The 17,580-nt window shown below is 39.9% G+C and overlaps 1 protein-coding gene across 1 annotated transcript in view; it reads left to right on the top strand.

Annotated features, from left to right (window-relative positions):
• Positions 1 to 17,580, top strand: part of Oseg2 (intraflagellar transport protein Oseg2) — a 142,570-nt gene that overhangs the window by 39,473 nt on the left and 85,517 nt on the right. The window contains exons 8-11 of the mRNA XM_053794663.2: positions 516 to 667; positions 3,851 to 4,055; positions 6,234 to 6,349; positions 17,251 to 17,429. Coding sequence (XP_053650638.2) covers positions 516 to 667; positions 3,851 to 4,055; positions 6,234 to 6,349; positions 17,251 to 17,429 — 652 coding nt within the window. The remainder of the gene's footprint in view (positions 1 to 515; positions 668 to 3,850; positions 4,056 to 6,233; positions 6,350 to 17,250; positions 17,430 to 17,580) is intronic.

Genomic DNA, 17,580 nt, shown 5'->3' with positions numbered 1-17,580 from the left:
GTAATTTATACAGGAGAAAGGGTTACTAGCCCCTTGCTCCCATTATTATTATTATTATTATTATTATTATTATTATTATTATTATTATTATTATTATTTTTATTTTTATTATTATTTTTATTATTATTATTTTTAACACAACCATCTCCCACCAAGGTAAAATGACCCGAAAAAGAAACACTTTCACCATCACACTCACTGTCTTACCAGAGGCTTGCAGATACAATACCTCAGGTATCCTTCCAAAAAGCAAATACGTATCCCAAACCCCTCCTTTAGAATGCAGGCGCTGTACTTTCCACCCCCAGGACTGGTTTCCCTGAATCTATAAACTACTAATTCACATTCTGCCTTCCTGGTTATTTTCATTTTTTCTTTTTTGTCATACTGCATGTTTACCTTTGTGTTTACACATGTGTAGTTATCCTTATTGCACCTTTATAGTGAATGGCTTGATGTATGTTCCAAAAAAAACATTTGGTTACTGTACTAATTTCAAATATTTTTTCTTGAAGACGATCTGTGTGGAAGAATAAGTGGGAGATGACTTATGTTGGACCATCACAAGTATTGGTTAAACCCTTGGCTGGATCAGGCCCTTTTGGCAGCCGTGGAGTTATCCTCAGGTCTCAGTATGGTTATGAAATACATGATGTTCGTATTATGGGTAAGTGTACACTATAATATTTTCTAAACAAAGAGTGGTTTTTGTATACCATATTCATTTTATTGTTTATTGTTATGTATATTGACTCGTGAAATCGTAATGACACGATTGCAAACAAATCATACCATGTGCAGGGATAGACCCCACAGCCATAAAACTCCAGGCCAATGCTCTAGTCACTGGCCCAGCTGGCTACAACAACATAGGAAGGTTAGCATAGGCACCACTGTGACCACAAATGCAAGCTTTTACAGACGACTCTCCCGCCAGCGTGACCTTGGCTAGCTCTGGAGTTTACCTGCAGAGAGTTCCGGGGGTCAGCGCCCCCGCGGCCCGGTCTGTGACCAGGCCTCCTGGTGGATCAGAGCCTGATCAACCAGGCTGTTGCTGCTGGCTGCATGCAAACCAACGTACGAGCCACAGCCCGGCTGATCAGGAACCGACTTTAGGTGCTTGTCCAGTGCCAGCTTGAAGACTGCCAGGGGTCTGTTGGTAATCCCCCTTATGTATGCTGGGAGGCAGTTGAACAGTCTTGGGCCCCTGACACTTATTGTATGGTCTCTTAACGTGCTAGTGACACCCCTGCTTTTCATTGGGGGGATGTTGCATCGTCTGCCAAGTCTTTTGCTTTCGTAGTGAGTGATTTTCGTGTGCAAGTTCGGTACTAGTCCCTCTAGGATTTTCCAGGTGTATATAATCATGTATCTCTCCCGCCTGCGTTCCAGGGAATACAGGTTTAGGAACCTCAAGCGCTCCCAGCTCTAGCACAAGTCCCCTCAAAGCTGTCATTATGACTCACAAAATCGTAATGACATGATTGCAAACAAACCATACCACGGGCAGGGATAGAACCACTGTGAACGGTGGTGCCTATGCTAACCTTCCTATGGTGTATAAATATACCTAGTTGGACAAATCTTCTTGTAGCCAGCTGGCCCAGTGGCTAGCTCATCGATCTGGAGTTTTATGACTCTCTGAGTGTGGGTTCTGTTCCCGCCCGTGGTATGGTTTGTTTGCAATCGTGTCATTATGATTTCATAAGTCATGATGACAGCTTTAAGGGGACTTGAGCTAGAGCTAGTCATGGCCATACTGGTGTGAGATTCATCTGTAAAAACTTGCATTTGTGGTCACAGTGGTGCCTATGCTAACCTTCCTTCCTTTCTTCTTCTTTCAACACACCGGCTGTATCCCACCGAGGCGGGGTGGCCCAAAAGGAAAAATGAAAGTTTCTCTTTTTACATTTAGTAATATATACAGGAGAAGGGGTTACTAGCCCCTTGCTCCTGGCATTTTAGTCGCCTCTTACAACATGCATGGCTTACGGAGGAAGAATTCTGTTCCACTTCCCCATGGAGTTAAGAGGAAATAAACAAGAACAAGAACTAGAAAGAAAATAAAAGAAAACCCAAAGGGGTGTGTATACATGTGCTTGTACATGTATGTGTAGTTGACCTAAGTGTAAGTAGAAGTAGCAAGACGTACCTGAAATCTTGCATGTGTACGAGACAGAAAAAAAAGACACCAGCAATTCTACCATTGTGTAAAACAATTACAGGCTTCAGTTTTACACTCACTTGGCATGACAGTAGTACCTCCCTGGGCGGTTGCTGTCTACCAACCTACTACCTAGGGCTAACCTTCCTATGGTGTATAAATATACCTAGTTGGACAAATCTTGTTGTCAGCTGGCCCAGTGGCTAGCACATTGGTCTGGAGTTTTATGCCTCTGATGGCAGGTTCTGTCCTTGCCTGTGGCATGCTTTGTTATGTATATTGATTTGCCCTTTAGGAGTGAGCAAGGCATGAAGATCTCCAACCTGACAGTCCTTGATTTTGCATAAGCATGGTTCAGGGTTAGTTTTTGGCCAAAAAATTAAGACTTCAAATTTTCAGCAAAATCTCACCCATAGGTCAAGATGGCTGAGGTTATTTTGAGGTCACTCAACCTTGTACATTTCCTCCTGCTGATTGTAACCTTATAAAAGTATGCTTATTTGGAATTGACATTGTCAGAAGTTTGTAACAATAATATGATTATTGATGTACATTGAAAAAATGTAGATTTACCATTTAAATGTTTGGAGTTATGATTTGACTTCTTAGATACTGAATTCCAAAAAATTATAATTAAGAAAAAGTTTGCCCTGTCATTGCTCTGTAATTATGAACTGTATGTAGCTATATATACTGTACTTTTGGGAGATTCAAAAGAAAAGTTGCAAAAGTTAGTAGACAAGTTTGGAAAGGTGTATAAAGGTAGATACATAATCACTGTCTTTGCAGAGGCACTCAGATACAACAGTTTAGATGTCCCTCCAAACTGTCAATATCCCAAACTCCTCCTTTAAAGTGCAGGCACTATACTTCCTATTTCCAGGACTCAAATCCAGCTAACCAGTGTCCCTGAATCCTTTCACAGAATATTACCCTGCTCACACTCCAGCTCATCAGGTCCCAAGAACAATTTGTCTCCATTCACTCTTATCTAACATGCTCATGCACGTTTGCTGGAAGTCTAAGCCCCTCACCCATGAAACCACCTTTAGTCCCTCCCTTCAGCCTTTTTGACCCCTACCCTGCCTTCCTTTCCCTACAGATTTATATGCTCTCCAAGTCATTCTACTTTGTTCCATTCTCTCTAAAAGACCAAACCACCTCAACAACCTCTCTTCAGCCCACTTGATTAATGCTTTTAGTAACTCCACACCTCCTCCTAATTCCCACACTACAAATTCTCTGCATAATATTTACACTACACATTGCCCTTAGACACGACATCTCCACTGCCTCTGACCACCTCCTCACTGCAGCATTTACAACCCATGCTTCACACCCATATAAGAGTGTTGGTACCACTATACTCTCGTACATTCTCTTCTTTTCCTCCATGAATAACGCTTTTTTGTCTCCACAGATACCTCAGTGCACCACTCGCATTTTTTCCTTCATCAATTCTGTGGTTAACCTCATCCTTCATAAACCCATTCATTGACAAGCCAACTTCTAAATATCTGAAAACATACTCCCTCCCTCCAATGTGATATCAAATTATATGAAAGAAATTCATTACAATGCTTTAAATCTTATGTTTTCTAATAGGTTAATACAGACAAACTAATTGTCTGTTCACTAAATATTTATTAAGTGAATTACATCACTGTTGTACTTTTTCCATACTAGGCAAGGATCGTTACCTAATTGCCCGTACCAGTGAAACTTTGCTTCTGGGAGACCTACACAGAAATTTGCTGAGTGAAGTTCATTGGTCAGTAGAACCAGGAACTGAGAAGTTTTATTTTGACAATGAGAATGTTTGTATGATCTTCAATGCTGGTGAGCTTTCACTGGTGGAATATGGCAATAATGAATTGCTTGGATCTGTCAGGTAATTCAGTTAACAAATAATATATTATTTAAATATCCAAAACTGTACTTAAATGTCTTAAGCCTTTATATTATAATATGTTATTTTCTTAACCTTACTTGCAAAAATATCTTCAGATTATATTTCCACAGTCAGTCAATATTTATTTCATATACTGTATTATATGTTATCATCCACTAGTGTGTCCAGTGTAGATTGAATGATCACACCATGACAATACATTTTTCACACTAATTTACCCACATACCTCCCATGCTTTACTAAATTTAAAAAGAGAAACTTAAGTTTTTCTTTTTGGGCCACCCTGCCTTGGTGGAATACGGCCGGTTTGTTGAAAGAAAGAAAGACCTCCCATGCTCTTATTATTCAGTCAGCCCTTAAATTATGTATAGTGTTCCCTTGCCTGCTGGAAGTCCAAGCCCCTCGCACACAAAACCTCCTTTACCCCCTTCCTCCAACCTTTCCTAGGCCGACCCCTACCCCGCCTTCCTTCCACTACAGACTGATACACTCTTGAAGTCATTCTGTTTCGCTCCATTCTCTCTACATGTCCGAATCACCTCAACACCCCTTCCTCAGCCCTCTGGACAACAGTTTTGGTAATCCCGCACCTCCTCCTAACTTCCAAACTATGAATTCTCTGCATTATATTCACACCTGAGGGCAATGTGTGGTGTGAATATAATGCAGAGAATTCGTAGTTTGGAAGTTAGGAGGAGGTGCGGGATTACCAAAACTGTTGTCCAGAGGGCTGAGGAAGGGGTGTTGAGGTGGTTCGGACATGTAGAGAGAATGGAGCGAAACAGAATGACTTCAAGAGTGTATCAGTCTGTAGTGGAAGGAAGGCGGGGTAGGGGTCGGCCTAGGAAAGGTTGGAGGGAGGGGGTAAAGGAGGTTTTGTGTGCGAGGGGCTTGGACTTCCAGCAGGCATGCGTGAGCGTGTTTGATAGGAGTGAATGGAGACAAATGGTTTTTAATACTTGACATGCTGTTGGAGTGTGAGCAAAGTAACATTTATGAAGGGGTTCAGGGAAACCGGCAGGCCGGACTTGAGTCCTAGAGATGGAAGTACAGTGCCTGCACTCTGAAGGAGGGGTGTTAATGTTGCAGTTTAAAAACTGTAGTGTAAAGCACCCTTCTGGCAAGACAGTGATGGAGTGAATGATGGTGAAAGTTTTTCTTTTTCGGGCCACCCTGCCTTGGTGGGAATCGGCCAGTGTGATAATAAAAAAATAAAAAATGTTCCCATGTACATTGCTCATGCTAGTACATTCTGGTAGTTGTTCCATTCATCACTTACATTGGTTGTCTTCACAAACTCTATGTATTATATTATTAATAATGTATTTTGTCTTTAGCATAATGTCCTTTTTGTAAAGTTTTTGTAATTCTGCTTTCCTCCATTTAATTGTCTCTTATCATGTTTTACTTCTGTATCCATCCTCAGACTTTGCATAAATTCTAATCTCTTTTAGTAAAATCAAATACTTTTAGTATGACATTTCAAATAAGCATTCAGATTCTAGGGCAACATTATTGACAACATCATTATAGAATTTTATGAGCATCTGATTATTACATTTTAGTATCATTAAGGAAAAGTAAATGCACGAGTTAAAAACTTCATTCTCACTTGTAGATTATTGAAAATTTTCAGTGCAATAAAAGAAACTGTTAATCATTTAAAATTTAAACATGTATATACAGTAGTACCTCAGTACTCGAACTTAATTCATTTCAGAAGGCTGTTCTAATGCCGATCTGTTCGAGTAGTGAACAAATTTTTCCCAACCAATTTTCTTTTTGGTTGGCTGTTATCACTAATCTCTTAGGCCCTATGGTGACTTATTTATACAAATAATATAAAAAAAAAAGTGCAAAGAAACATGAAATAGTTTACAGCGAAGTTCTGGCAGGTCGTGTTTGTTTGGTCGAATGCCAAGCAAACGGTCAACTACAGAGTGATTTTTTTTGCCGAACAAAGCGTTCGAATACCAGATTATTCAAGTTGGGGGCTGTTCGAGTACCAAGATTCCACTGTATATATATATGCTAGTGTGTTAAAAAATCTATGGAGAGTCCCTTGTTATACTGTAGGTTTCCATTCATTTGCAATAAATTTATATATTAATAATTTAAAGATGTATCTAGAACATAAATTATTTTGATCATTATCAGGACCGAGTTCATGAACCCCCATCTCACTAGCGTTCGACTGAATGAACGCCGCCAGCGAGGCATAGATGACAACAAGAAGATGGCCTATTTATTGGATCTCAAAACAATATGTATTGGTTGGTATATTTTATTTGGTTTTACAGCTTCCCACATCATCTAAGAATGCACTGTATGGCAGATGTTCTCTTAACTCTTGAGCTGAACATTAGTGACAACCAAGGTGTGGCAAGGTTTTTTCCTTCTTATAAGTTGACAAACATATGAAACTTTTTTTTTTTTTTTTTTTTTTTTCCTGGCAGCCATCTCCCACCAAAGTAGGGTGACTCAAAAGAGCAAACTCATTTCACCATTACTTATTCAATAGCTGTCTTTCCAAAAGTGTACAAACATCACAGTCGAAGTGACCTTCCAGTCTGTAACATCCCCACACCCTCAGAGTGCAAGTTTGGTATTTCCACCTCCAGGACTCAAGTCCATATTACCATGTTCCCATAAATAGTTTTATAAATGTTACCTTGCTCATACTCGCGTACTCACACAAGCCTTCTGGATGATCAAGCTCTTTTCCCCTGTCCCCCCTCTCCCTCCATTCCTTCCTGAGATGAACTCTCTTTCCCCTCTTCCTTCCACCCAATGCTTTACATACTTTTTTTTTTATTAACATGCTGACATTCTCCCACTGAGATAGGGTGACCCAAAAAAAAAAACACTTTCAAAATCATTCATACTATCAACGTCTTTGCAGAGGCAAGCAGATATGACAGTTTAGATGTCACTAAACAGCAGATATCCCAAACACCTCCTTTAAAGTGCAGGCATTGTACTTCTCACCTCCAGGTTTCAAGTCTGGCTAACCAGTTTCCCTGAATCCCTTTACAAAATATTAATCTGCTCACACTTCAACAGCTCGTCAAGTCCCAATAACCATTCATCTCCATTTACTCCTAACATGCTCACACATGCTTCTTTTACCCCCTCCCTCCATCCTTTCCCAGGATCATGCCTACCCCTTCTCCCCTCCACTACAGATAGTTACACCCTCCAAGTGAGTGTGGAGGAAGTGTGTGAGGCATTACATAGAATGAAAGGGGGTAAAGCAGCTGGAACTGACAGGATCATGACAGAAATGTTAAAAGCAGGAGGGGATATAGTGTTCGAGTGGTTGGTATTATTGTAGTAGGTTGGTAGACAGCAACCACCCAGGGAGGCACTACCGTCCTGCCAAGTGAGTGTAAAGTGAAAGCCTGTAATTGTTTTACATGATGGTAGGATTGCTGGTGTCTTTTGTCTGTCTCATAAATATGCAAGATTACAGGTACGTCTTGCTACTTCTACTTACACTTAGGTCACACTACACATACATATACACGTTTATTTATACACACATCTGAGTTTTCTTTGAATTTATCTTAATACCTATTGTTCTTATTACTTTTCCTTTTATATCCATGAGGAAGTGGAATAAGAATCTTTCCTCCCTAAGCCATGAATGGTGTAAAAGTCAACTAAAATGCCGGGAACAATGGGCTAGTAACCCCTTTTCCTGTAATAATTACTAAAAAGAATAAGAAGAAAATTGTCAAAGTGGGATGTCTGAATGTGCATGGATGTTGTGCGAACGATAAGAAAGAGATCATTGTGGATGTTATGAATGAGAAGAAGCTGGATGTCCTGGTTTTAAGTGAAACAAAGCTGAAGGAGGTGGGAGAGTTTCAGCGGAGAGGAATAAATGGGATTAGGTCAGGGGTTTCAAATAGAGTTAGAGCTAAAGAAGGAGTAGCACTAATGTTGAAAGATAAGCTACGGCAGGAAAAGAGGGACTATAAATGTATTAATTCAAGGATTATGTAGAGTAATATAAATCTTGGATGTGAAAGTGGATTATAGTAAGCGTATATGCACCTGGAGAAGAGAGAAGTGTAGAGGAGAGAGAGAAATTTTGGGAAATGTTGAGTGAATGTGTGGGGAGTTTTGAACCAAGTGTGAGAGTACTTGTGGTTGGGGATTTTAATGCTAAAGTGGGTAAAAATGTTGTGGAGTGAGTAGTAGGTAAATTTGGGGTGCCAGGGGTACAAGAAAATGGGGAGCCTTTAATTGAGCTATGTGTAGAAAGAGGTTTGGTAATAAGCAATACATATTTTATGAAAAAGAGGATAAATACTATACAAAAATACACCTCAAAGTTAGCATTTTAATCCAAAAAAATGGTCAGTTTTTTTTTTCTCATTATGCACTGCGTGCTGCAGGATTTTTTTTATGTGTTGCACACTGACCACACAGACCCATTCTCTCACATATGGGCCTACCAGCTTTCTCCTGCTTGATTTGAAGCCGCTAGAATTTACGAGTGTGTGTATATATATATATATATATATATATATATATATATATATATATATCTTTCTTCTTTCTTTCAACACACCGGCCGTATCCCACCGAGGCGGGGTGGCCCAAAAGGAAAAACGAAAGTTTCTCCTTTTACATTTAGTAATATATACAGGAGAAGAGGTTACTAGCCCCTTGCTCCCGGCATTTTAGTTGCCTCTTACAACACGCATGGCTTACGGAGGAAGAATTCTGTTCCACTTCCCCATGGAGAATATATATATATATATATATATATATATATATATATATATATATGTCGTGCCGAATATGTAAAACTGGCCAATTAGCAAGAACTCATTTAAAATTAAGTCCTTTCTAAAATTTTCTCTTATACGTTTAAATATATATTTTTTTCATTAATGTTGATATAAAAATTTATAATTTTGCACCAAAAGGAACTTAGAAAATTTACCTAACCTTATTATAAAAAGAGAAATTTATTTTAGCCTAATCCAACTAAATATATTTTAGATTTGTTTACAATAATTTAATACTAAACAAACACAGTGAAATATATTTTTTTCGTTAGGTCCAGAATGATTTTGGCGAAATTATTGCATACACAAATTTTCACTTGTCCTATATGGCAAGATGAGCGTTGCTATTTAAGCCAAGATCGCAAGTTCTGCCTATTCGGCACGACATATATATATATACAGTGGACCCCCGCATAACGATGGCATCACATAGCGATTTTTCCGCATAACGATTACTTTTATCGCAAAATTTTTGCCCCGCATACCGATTAAAAACCCGCATACCGATTTTCGTCCGAGACGCGTCCAATGTGCCCTCAGCCAGCCTCACATGTGCCGCTCCGTCCCATTGTTTACCAGCCAGCCTCCGCGGTAACATCCAAGCATACACTCGGAATATTTCGTATTATTACAGTATTTTCGGTGCTGTTTCTGGAAAATAAGTGACCATGGGCCCCAAGAAAGCTTCTAGTGCCAACCCTACACCTCAAAGGGTAAGAATTACTATAGAGATGAAGAAAGAGATAATTGATAAGTATGAAAGTGGAGTGCGTATAGCCGACCTAGTCAAGCTGTACAAGAAACCCCAATCAACCATCGCTACTATTGTGGGCACCAGAAAGACAATCAAGGAAGCTGTTCTTGCCAAAGGTTCAACTGTGTTTTCGAAACAAAGATCGCAATTGATGGAAGATGTTGAGAGACTCTTATTGGTGTGGATAAATGAAAAACAGATAGCAGGAGATAGCGTCTCTCAAGCGATCATATGTGAAAAGGCTAGGAAGTTGCATGACGATTTAATTAAAAAAATGCCTGCAACTAGTGATGATGTGAGTGAATTTAAGGCCAGCAAAGGTTGGTTTGAGAGATTTAAGAAGCGTAGTGGCATCCATAGTGTGATAAGGCATGGTGAGGCTGCCAGTTCGGACCACAAAGCGGCTGAAAAATATGTGCAGGAATTCAAGGAGTACATAGAAACTGAAGGACTGAAACCTGAACAAGTGTTTAATTGTGATGAAACAGGCCTGTTCTGGAAGAAAATGCCAAGCAGGACCTACATTACTCAGGAGGAAAAGGCACTCCCAGGACATAAGCCTATGAAAGACAGGCTTACTTTGTTGATGTGTGCCAATGCTACTGGTGATTGCAAAGTGAAGCCTTTATTAGTGTATCACTCTGAAACTCCCAGAGCGTTCAGGCAAAAGAATGTCCTCAAGGATAATTTGTGTGTGCTGTGGAGGGCAAACAGTAAGGCATGGGTCACTAGGGAATTTTTCTATAACTGGTTACACCATGCATTTGCCCCCAATGTGAAAAATTACCTAACTGAAAAGAAATTAGAACTTAAGTGCCTCCTGGTGTTAGACAATGCCCCTGGTCATCCTACAGACGTGTCAGAGCGACTTTATGGGGACATGAGCTTCATTAAGGTGAAGTTTTTGCCTCCTAATACCACTCCTCTCCTGCAGCCCATGGACCAGCAGGTTATTTCCAACTTCAAGAAACTGTACACAAAAGCTCTGTTTGAAAGGTGCTTTGTAATGACCTCAGAAACTCAACTGACTCTAAGAGAGTTTTGGAGAGATCACTTTAATATCCTCAATTGTGTAAACCTTATAGGTAAGGCTTGGGAGGAAGTGACAAAGAGGACCTTGAACTCTGCTTGGAAGAAACTGTGGCCAGAATGTGTAGACAAAAGGGATTTTGAAGGGTTTGAGGCTAACCCTGAGAATCCTGTGCCAGTTGAGGAATCCATTGTGGCATTGGGAAAGTCCTTGGGGTTGGAGGTTAGTGGGGAGGATGTGGAAGAGTTGGTGGAGGAGGACAATGAAGAACTAACCACTGATGAGCTGCTAGATCAACTTCAACAGCAAGAGGCCACACCTGAGGAAATTGCTTCGGAGGAGGGGAGAGAGAAATTGAAGAAGTTGCCTACTTCAAAGATTAAGGAAATCTGTGCAAAGTGGCTTGAAGTGCAAACCTTCATGGATGAAAATCACCCTCACACAGCTATTGCAAGCCGTGCTGGTGATTATTACACTGACAATGTTGTGAAACACTTTAGGCAAGTCATAAAGGAACGAGAGGTACAGGCCACTATGGACAGATATCTTGTGCGAAAGAAGTCCAGTGACTCTGAAGCTGGCCCTAGTGGCATTAAAAGAAGAAGGGAAGTAACCCCAGAAAAGGACTTACTACCTCAAGTCCTAATGGAAGGGGATTCCCCTTCTAAACACTAACACACTCTCTCCCCTCCTCCCATCCCATCAATCATCACCAGATCTTCAATAAAAGTAAGTGTCATTTAATTGTGCATGCCTTTTTCAGTTTGTGTGTATTAAAATTAACATTTCATGTGGTAAAAAAAATTTTTTTTCATACTTTTGGGCGTCTTGCACGGATTAATTTTATTTCCATTATTTCTTATGGGGAAAATTCATTCGCATAACGATTATTTCGCATAACGATGAGCCCTCTTGCACGGATTAAAATCGTTAACCGGGGGTCCACTGTATACAGTATATATATATATATATATATATATATATATATATATATATATATATATATATACAGTATATATATATATATATATATATATGGAAAGGGGACAAAAGAGATTGTAAAAATTATAGAGGAATAAGTTTACTGAGTATACCAGGAAAAGTATACGGTAGGGTTATAATTGAAAGAATTAGAGGTAAGACAGAATGTAGGATTGCGGATGAGCAGGGAGGCTTCAGAGTGGGTAGGGGATGTGTAGATCAAGTGTTCACATTGAATAGTATTTAGATAAAGGTAGGGAAGTTTTTATTGCATTTATGGATTTAGAAAAGGCATATGATAGAGTGGATAGAGGAGCAATGTGGCAGATGTTGCAAGTATATGGAATAGGTGGTAAGTTACTAAATGCTGTAAAGAGCTTTTATGAGGATAGTGAGGCTCAGGTTTGGGTGTGTAGAAGAGAGGGAGAATACTTCCCGGTAAAAGTAGGTCTTAGACAGGGATGTGTAGTGTCACCATGGTTGTTTAATATATTTATAGATGGGGTTGTAAAAGAAGTAAATGCTAGGGTGTTTGGGAGAGGGGTGGGATTAAATTATGGGGAATCAAATTCAAAATGGGAATTGACACAGTTACTTTTTGCTGATGATACTGTGCTTATGGGAGATTCTAAAGAAAAATTGCAAAGGTTAGTGGATGAGTTTGAGAATATGTGTAAAGGTAGAAAGTTGAAAGTGAACATAGAAAAGAGTAAGGTGATGAGGGTATCAAATGATTTAGATAAAGAAAAATTGGATATCAAATTGGGGAGGAGGAGTATGGAAGAAGTGAATGTTTTCAGATACTTGGGAGTTGACGTGTCGGTGGATGGATTTATGAAGGATGAGGTTAATCATAGAATTGATGAGGGAAAAAAGGTGAGTGGTGCGTTGAGGTATATGTGGAGTCAAAAAAACGTTATCTATGGAGGCAAAGAAGGGAATGTATGAAAGTATAGTAGTACCAACACTCTTATATGGATGTGAAGCTTGGGTGGTAAATGCAGCAGCGAGGAGACGGTTGGAGGCAGTGGAGATGTCCTGTCTAAGGGCAATGTGTGGTGTAAATATTATGCAGAAAATTCGGAGTGTGGAAATTAGGAGAAGGTGTGGAGTTAATAAAAGTATTAGTCAGAGGGCAGAAGAGGGGTTGTTGAGGTGGTTTGGTCATTTAGAGAGAATGGATCAAAAGTAGAATGACATGGAAAACATATAAATCTATAGGGGAAGGAAGGAGGGGTAGGGGTCATCCGCGAAGGGGTTGGAAAGAGGGGGTAAAGGAGGTTTTGTGGGCTAGGGGCTTGGATTTCCAGCGGGCGTGCGTGAGCGTGTTAGATAGGAGTGAATGGAGGCGAATGATACTTGGGACCTGACAATCTGTTGGAGTGTGAGCAGGGTAATATTTAGTGAAGGGATTCAGGGAAACCGGTTATGTTCATATAGTCGGACTTGAGTCCTGGAAATGGTAATTACAATGCCTGCACTTTAAAGGAGGGGTTTGGGATATTGGCAGTTTGGAGGGATATGTTGTGTATCTTTATAAGTATAAGCTTCTAAGCTGTCGTATTCTGAGCACCTCTGTAAAAGCAGTGATAATGTGCGAGTGTGGTGAAAGTGTTGAATGATGATGAAAGTATTTTCTTTTTGGGGATTTTCTTTCTTTTTTGGGTCACCCTGCCTCGGTGGGAGACGGCCGACTTGTTGAAAAAAAAAATATATATATATATGTCAAGCACGGTGGCTCGTATGACGTATATATACGACTGAAACAGTCAAAGGGTTAAAAACAGAGTAGGGAAGTTAGTAGATGGGGAGATGGAGGTATTGGGTAGATGGCAAGAATATTTTGAGGAATTTTTAAATGTCGAAGAAAGGGAGGAGGTAATTTCATGCACTGGCCAGGGAGGTATACCATCTTTTAGGAGTGAAGAAGAGCAGGATGTGAGTGTGGGGGAGGTGCATGAGGCATTACGTAGAATGAAAGGGGGTAAAGCAGCTGGAACTGACGGGATCATGACAGAAATGTTAAAAGCAGGGAGGATATAGTGTTGAAGTGGTTGGTATTTTTGTTTAATAAATGTATGAAAGAGGGGAAGGTACCTAGGGATTGGTGGAGAGCATGCATAGTCCCTTTATATAAAGGGAAGGGGGACAAAAGAGATTGTAAAAATTATAGAGGAATAAGTTTACTGAGTATACCAGGAAAGTGTACGGTAGGGTTATTATTGAAAGAATTAGAGGTAAGACAGAATGTAGGATTGTGGATGAGCAAGGAGGGTTTAGAGTGGGTAAGGGAAATGTAGATCAAGTGTTTACATTGAAACATATATGTGAACAGTATTTAGATAAAAGTAGGGAAGTTTTATTGCATTTATGTATTTAGAAAAAGCATATGATAGAGTGGATAGGGGAGCAATGTGGCAGATGTTGCAAGTACAGTGGACCCCCGCATAACGATTACCTCCGAATGCGACCAATTATGTAAGTGTATTTATGTAAGTGCGTTTGTACATGTATGTTTGGGGTTCTGAAATGGACTAATCTACTTCACAATATTTCTTATGGGAACAAATTCGGTCAGTACTGGCACCTGAACATACTTCTGGAGTGAAAAAATATCGTTAACCGGGGGTCCACTGTATATGGAATAGGTGGTAAGTTACTAAATGCTGTAAAGAGTTTTTTTTGAGGATAGTGAGGCTCAGGTTAGGGTGTGTAGAAGAGAGGGAGACTACTTCCCGGTAATAGTAGGTCCTAGACAGGGATGTGTAATGTCACCATGGTTGTTTAATCTATTTATAGATGGGGTTGTAAAAGAAGTAAAATCTAGGGTGTTTGGGAGAGGAGTAGGATTAAATTATGGGGAATCAAATACCAAATAGGAATTGACACAGTTACTTTTTGCTGATGATACTGTGCTTATGGGAGATTTTAAAGAAAAATTGCAAAGGTTAGTGGACAAGTTTGGGAGTGTGTGTAAAGGTAGAAAGCTGAAAGTGAATATAGAAAGAGTAAGGTAAGGGTAAGGGTATCAAATTATTTAGATAAAGAAAAATTGGATATCAGATTGGAGATGAGGAGTATGGAGGAAGTGAATGTTTTTAGATATTTGGGAGTTGCCGTGTCAGCGGATGGATTTATGAAGGATGAGGTTAACCATATAATTGATGAAGGAAAAAAGGTGAGTGGTGCGTTGAGGTATGTGTGGAGACAAAAAATGTTATCAATGGAGGCAAAGAAGGGAATGTATGGAAGTGTAGTAGTACTAACACTCTTATATGGGTGCAAATCTTGGGATGTAAATGCTGCAGCTAGGAGGCAGTTGGAGGCAGTGGAGATGTCCTGTCTAAGGGCAATGTGTGGTGTAAATATTATGCAGAAAATTCAGTGTGTGGGAATTAGGAGATTGTGTGGAGTTAATAAAAGTATTAGTCAGAGGGCTGAAGATGGTTTGTTGAGGTGGTTTGGTCATTTAGAGAGAATGGATCAAAGTAGAATGACATGGAGATTGGATAAATCTGTAGGGAAAGGAAGGCGGGGTAGGGGTTGTCCTCAAAAATGTTGGAGGGAGGGGGTAAAGGAGGTTTTGTGTGCGCAGGGCTTGGACTTTCAGCGGGCATGCGTTAGCGTGTTTAATAGGAGTGAATGGAGACAAATGGTTTTTAATGCTTGACGTGCTGTTGGAGTGTGAGCAAAAAACATGAAGGGATTCAGGGAAACCCACAAGCCAGACTTGAGTCCTGGAGATGGGGAGTACAGTGCCTGCACTCTGAAGGAGAGGTGTTAATGTTGCAGTTTAAAAACTGTAGTGTAAAGCACCCTTCTGGCAAGACAGTGATGGAGTGAATGATGGTGAAAGTTTTTCTTTTTCGGGCCACTCTGCCTTGGTGGGAATCAGCCAGTGTGCTAATAAAAAAAAAAAAGAACTAGTAAGAAAATAGAAGAAAACCCAGAGAGATGTGTATGTATATGCTTGTACATGCATATGTAGTGTGACCTAAGTGTAAGAAGAAGTAGCAAGATGTACCTGGTATCTTGAATGTATTTTTTGTTTTTTTCAACAAACCAGCAGTATCCCACCGAGACAGGGTGGCCCAAGAAGAAAAACAAAAGTTTCTCTTTTTAAATTTAGTAATTTATACAGGAGAAGGGGTTACTGGCCCCTTGCTCCCGGCATTTTAGTTGCCTCTTACAACACGCATGGCTTACGGAGGAAGAATTCTGTTCCACTTCCCCATGAAGATAAGAGGAAATAAACAAGAACAAGAACTAGAAAGAAAATAGCAGAAAACCCATAGGGGTGTGTGTGTATATATATGCTTGTACATGTATGTGTAGTGTGACCTAAGTGTAAGTAGAAGTAGCAAGACATACCTGAAATCTTGCATGTTTATGAGACAGAAAAAAGACACCAGCAATCCTACCATCATGTAAAACAATTACAGGCTTTCGTTTTATTGTCACTTGGCAGGACAGTAGTACCTCCCTGGTCAGTTGCTGTCTACCAACCTACTACCTAGAATTGTAAAAATTATAGGGGAATAAGTTTACCGAGTATATGTACCAGGTAAAGTGTATGGTAGGATTATTATTGAAGAGCAGGAAGATGTTACAAGTGTTTGAAATAGGTAGTAAGTTACTAAATGCTGTATAGAGTTTTTATGAGGATAGTAAGGCTCAGGTTAGGGTGTATAGGAGAGAGGGAGATTACTTCCTAGACAAGGATGTGTGATGTCACCATGATTGTTTAACATATTTATAGTATGTCAGCAGATAGATTTATGAAGGATGAGGTTAACCATAGAATTGATGAAGGAAAAGAGGTGAGTGGTGCATTGAGGTATCTGTGGAGACAAAAAACATTGTCCATGGAGGCAAAGAAGGGAATGTACGAGAGTATAGTGGTGCCAACACTCTTATATGAGTGTGAAGCATGGGTTGTAAATGCTGCAGCAAGGAGGAGGCTGGAAGCAGTGGAGATGATGTGTCTAAGGGCAATGTGTGGTGTAAATATTGTGCAGAGAATTCATAGTGTGGAAATTAGGTGTGGAGTACTAAAAGTATTAGTCAGAGGGCTGAAGAGGGGTTGTTGAGGTGGTTTGGTAATTTAGAGAGAATGGAACAGAATAGATTGATTTGGAGAGCATAAAAATCTGTAGGGGAAGGAAGGCAGGAGTAGGGGTCATCCTCATAAAGGTTGGAGAGAGGGGTAACTGAGGTTTTGTGGGCGAGGGACTTGGGCTTCCAGCAAGTGTGCATGAGCATATTAGATAGGAATGAATGGAGATAAATGGTTTTTGGGACCTGACAAGCTGTTGGAGTGTGAGCAGGGTAATATTTTGTGAAAGGGTTCAAGGAAACTGGTTAGCCAGACTTTCCTGGAGATGGGAAGTACAATGCCTGCACTTTAAAGAAGGGGTTTGGGATATTGGCTTTTGGGAGTGACATCTAAGCTATCATATCTGAGTGCCTCTGCAAAGACAGTGATATTGTGTGAATGATGGTGAAAGTGTTGAATGATGGTGTTTCTTTTTTGGGTCACCCTGCCTTGGTGGGAGACAGTTGTCATGTTGAAAAAAATCAAGAATATGTCTACATTCTCTTTTTCAGTGGATTTGACTTATGGCCTCTCACTGGGACAAGTAACTCACGACTCGCGAATCGATTGGGTAGAATTAAATGAAACAGGTTCTCAGCTGTTGTTCAGAGATAAGCGGCAAAGACTGATGCTTGTAAATGTGGCAACTCTTCAGAAAACAACAATACTAAATTACTCAACGTTTGTTCAGGTTGGCATTCAGAGTACTGTGGAGCAGTTGTTCTGGCTAAATGCTGCACAGTAAATTTGTTTTTCTAATTCATTAATTTAAAGTGACATGAAATTTTTGATATATAGTGATATTGTGGAAAAATTAGTCAGGTGTCACAAATACTTTGTTT

The sequence above is a fragment of the Cherax quadricarinatus genome, chromosome 73, assembly GCF_038502225.1.
Source record: "Cherax quadricarinatus isolate ZL_2023a chromosome 73, ASM3850222v1, whole genome shotgun sequence".
NCBI lineage: Eukaryota > Metazoa > Arthropoda > Malacostraca > Decapoda > Parastacidae > Cherax > Cherax quadricarinatus.
The sequence above is the reverse complement of the archived record's forward strand: the minus strand, read 5'-3'. Positions and strand labels throughout refer to the sequence as shown.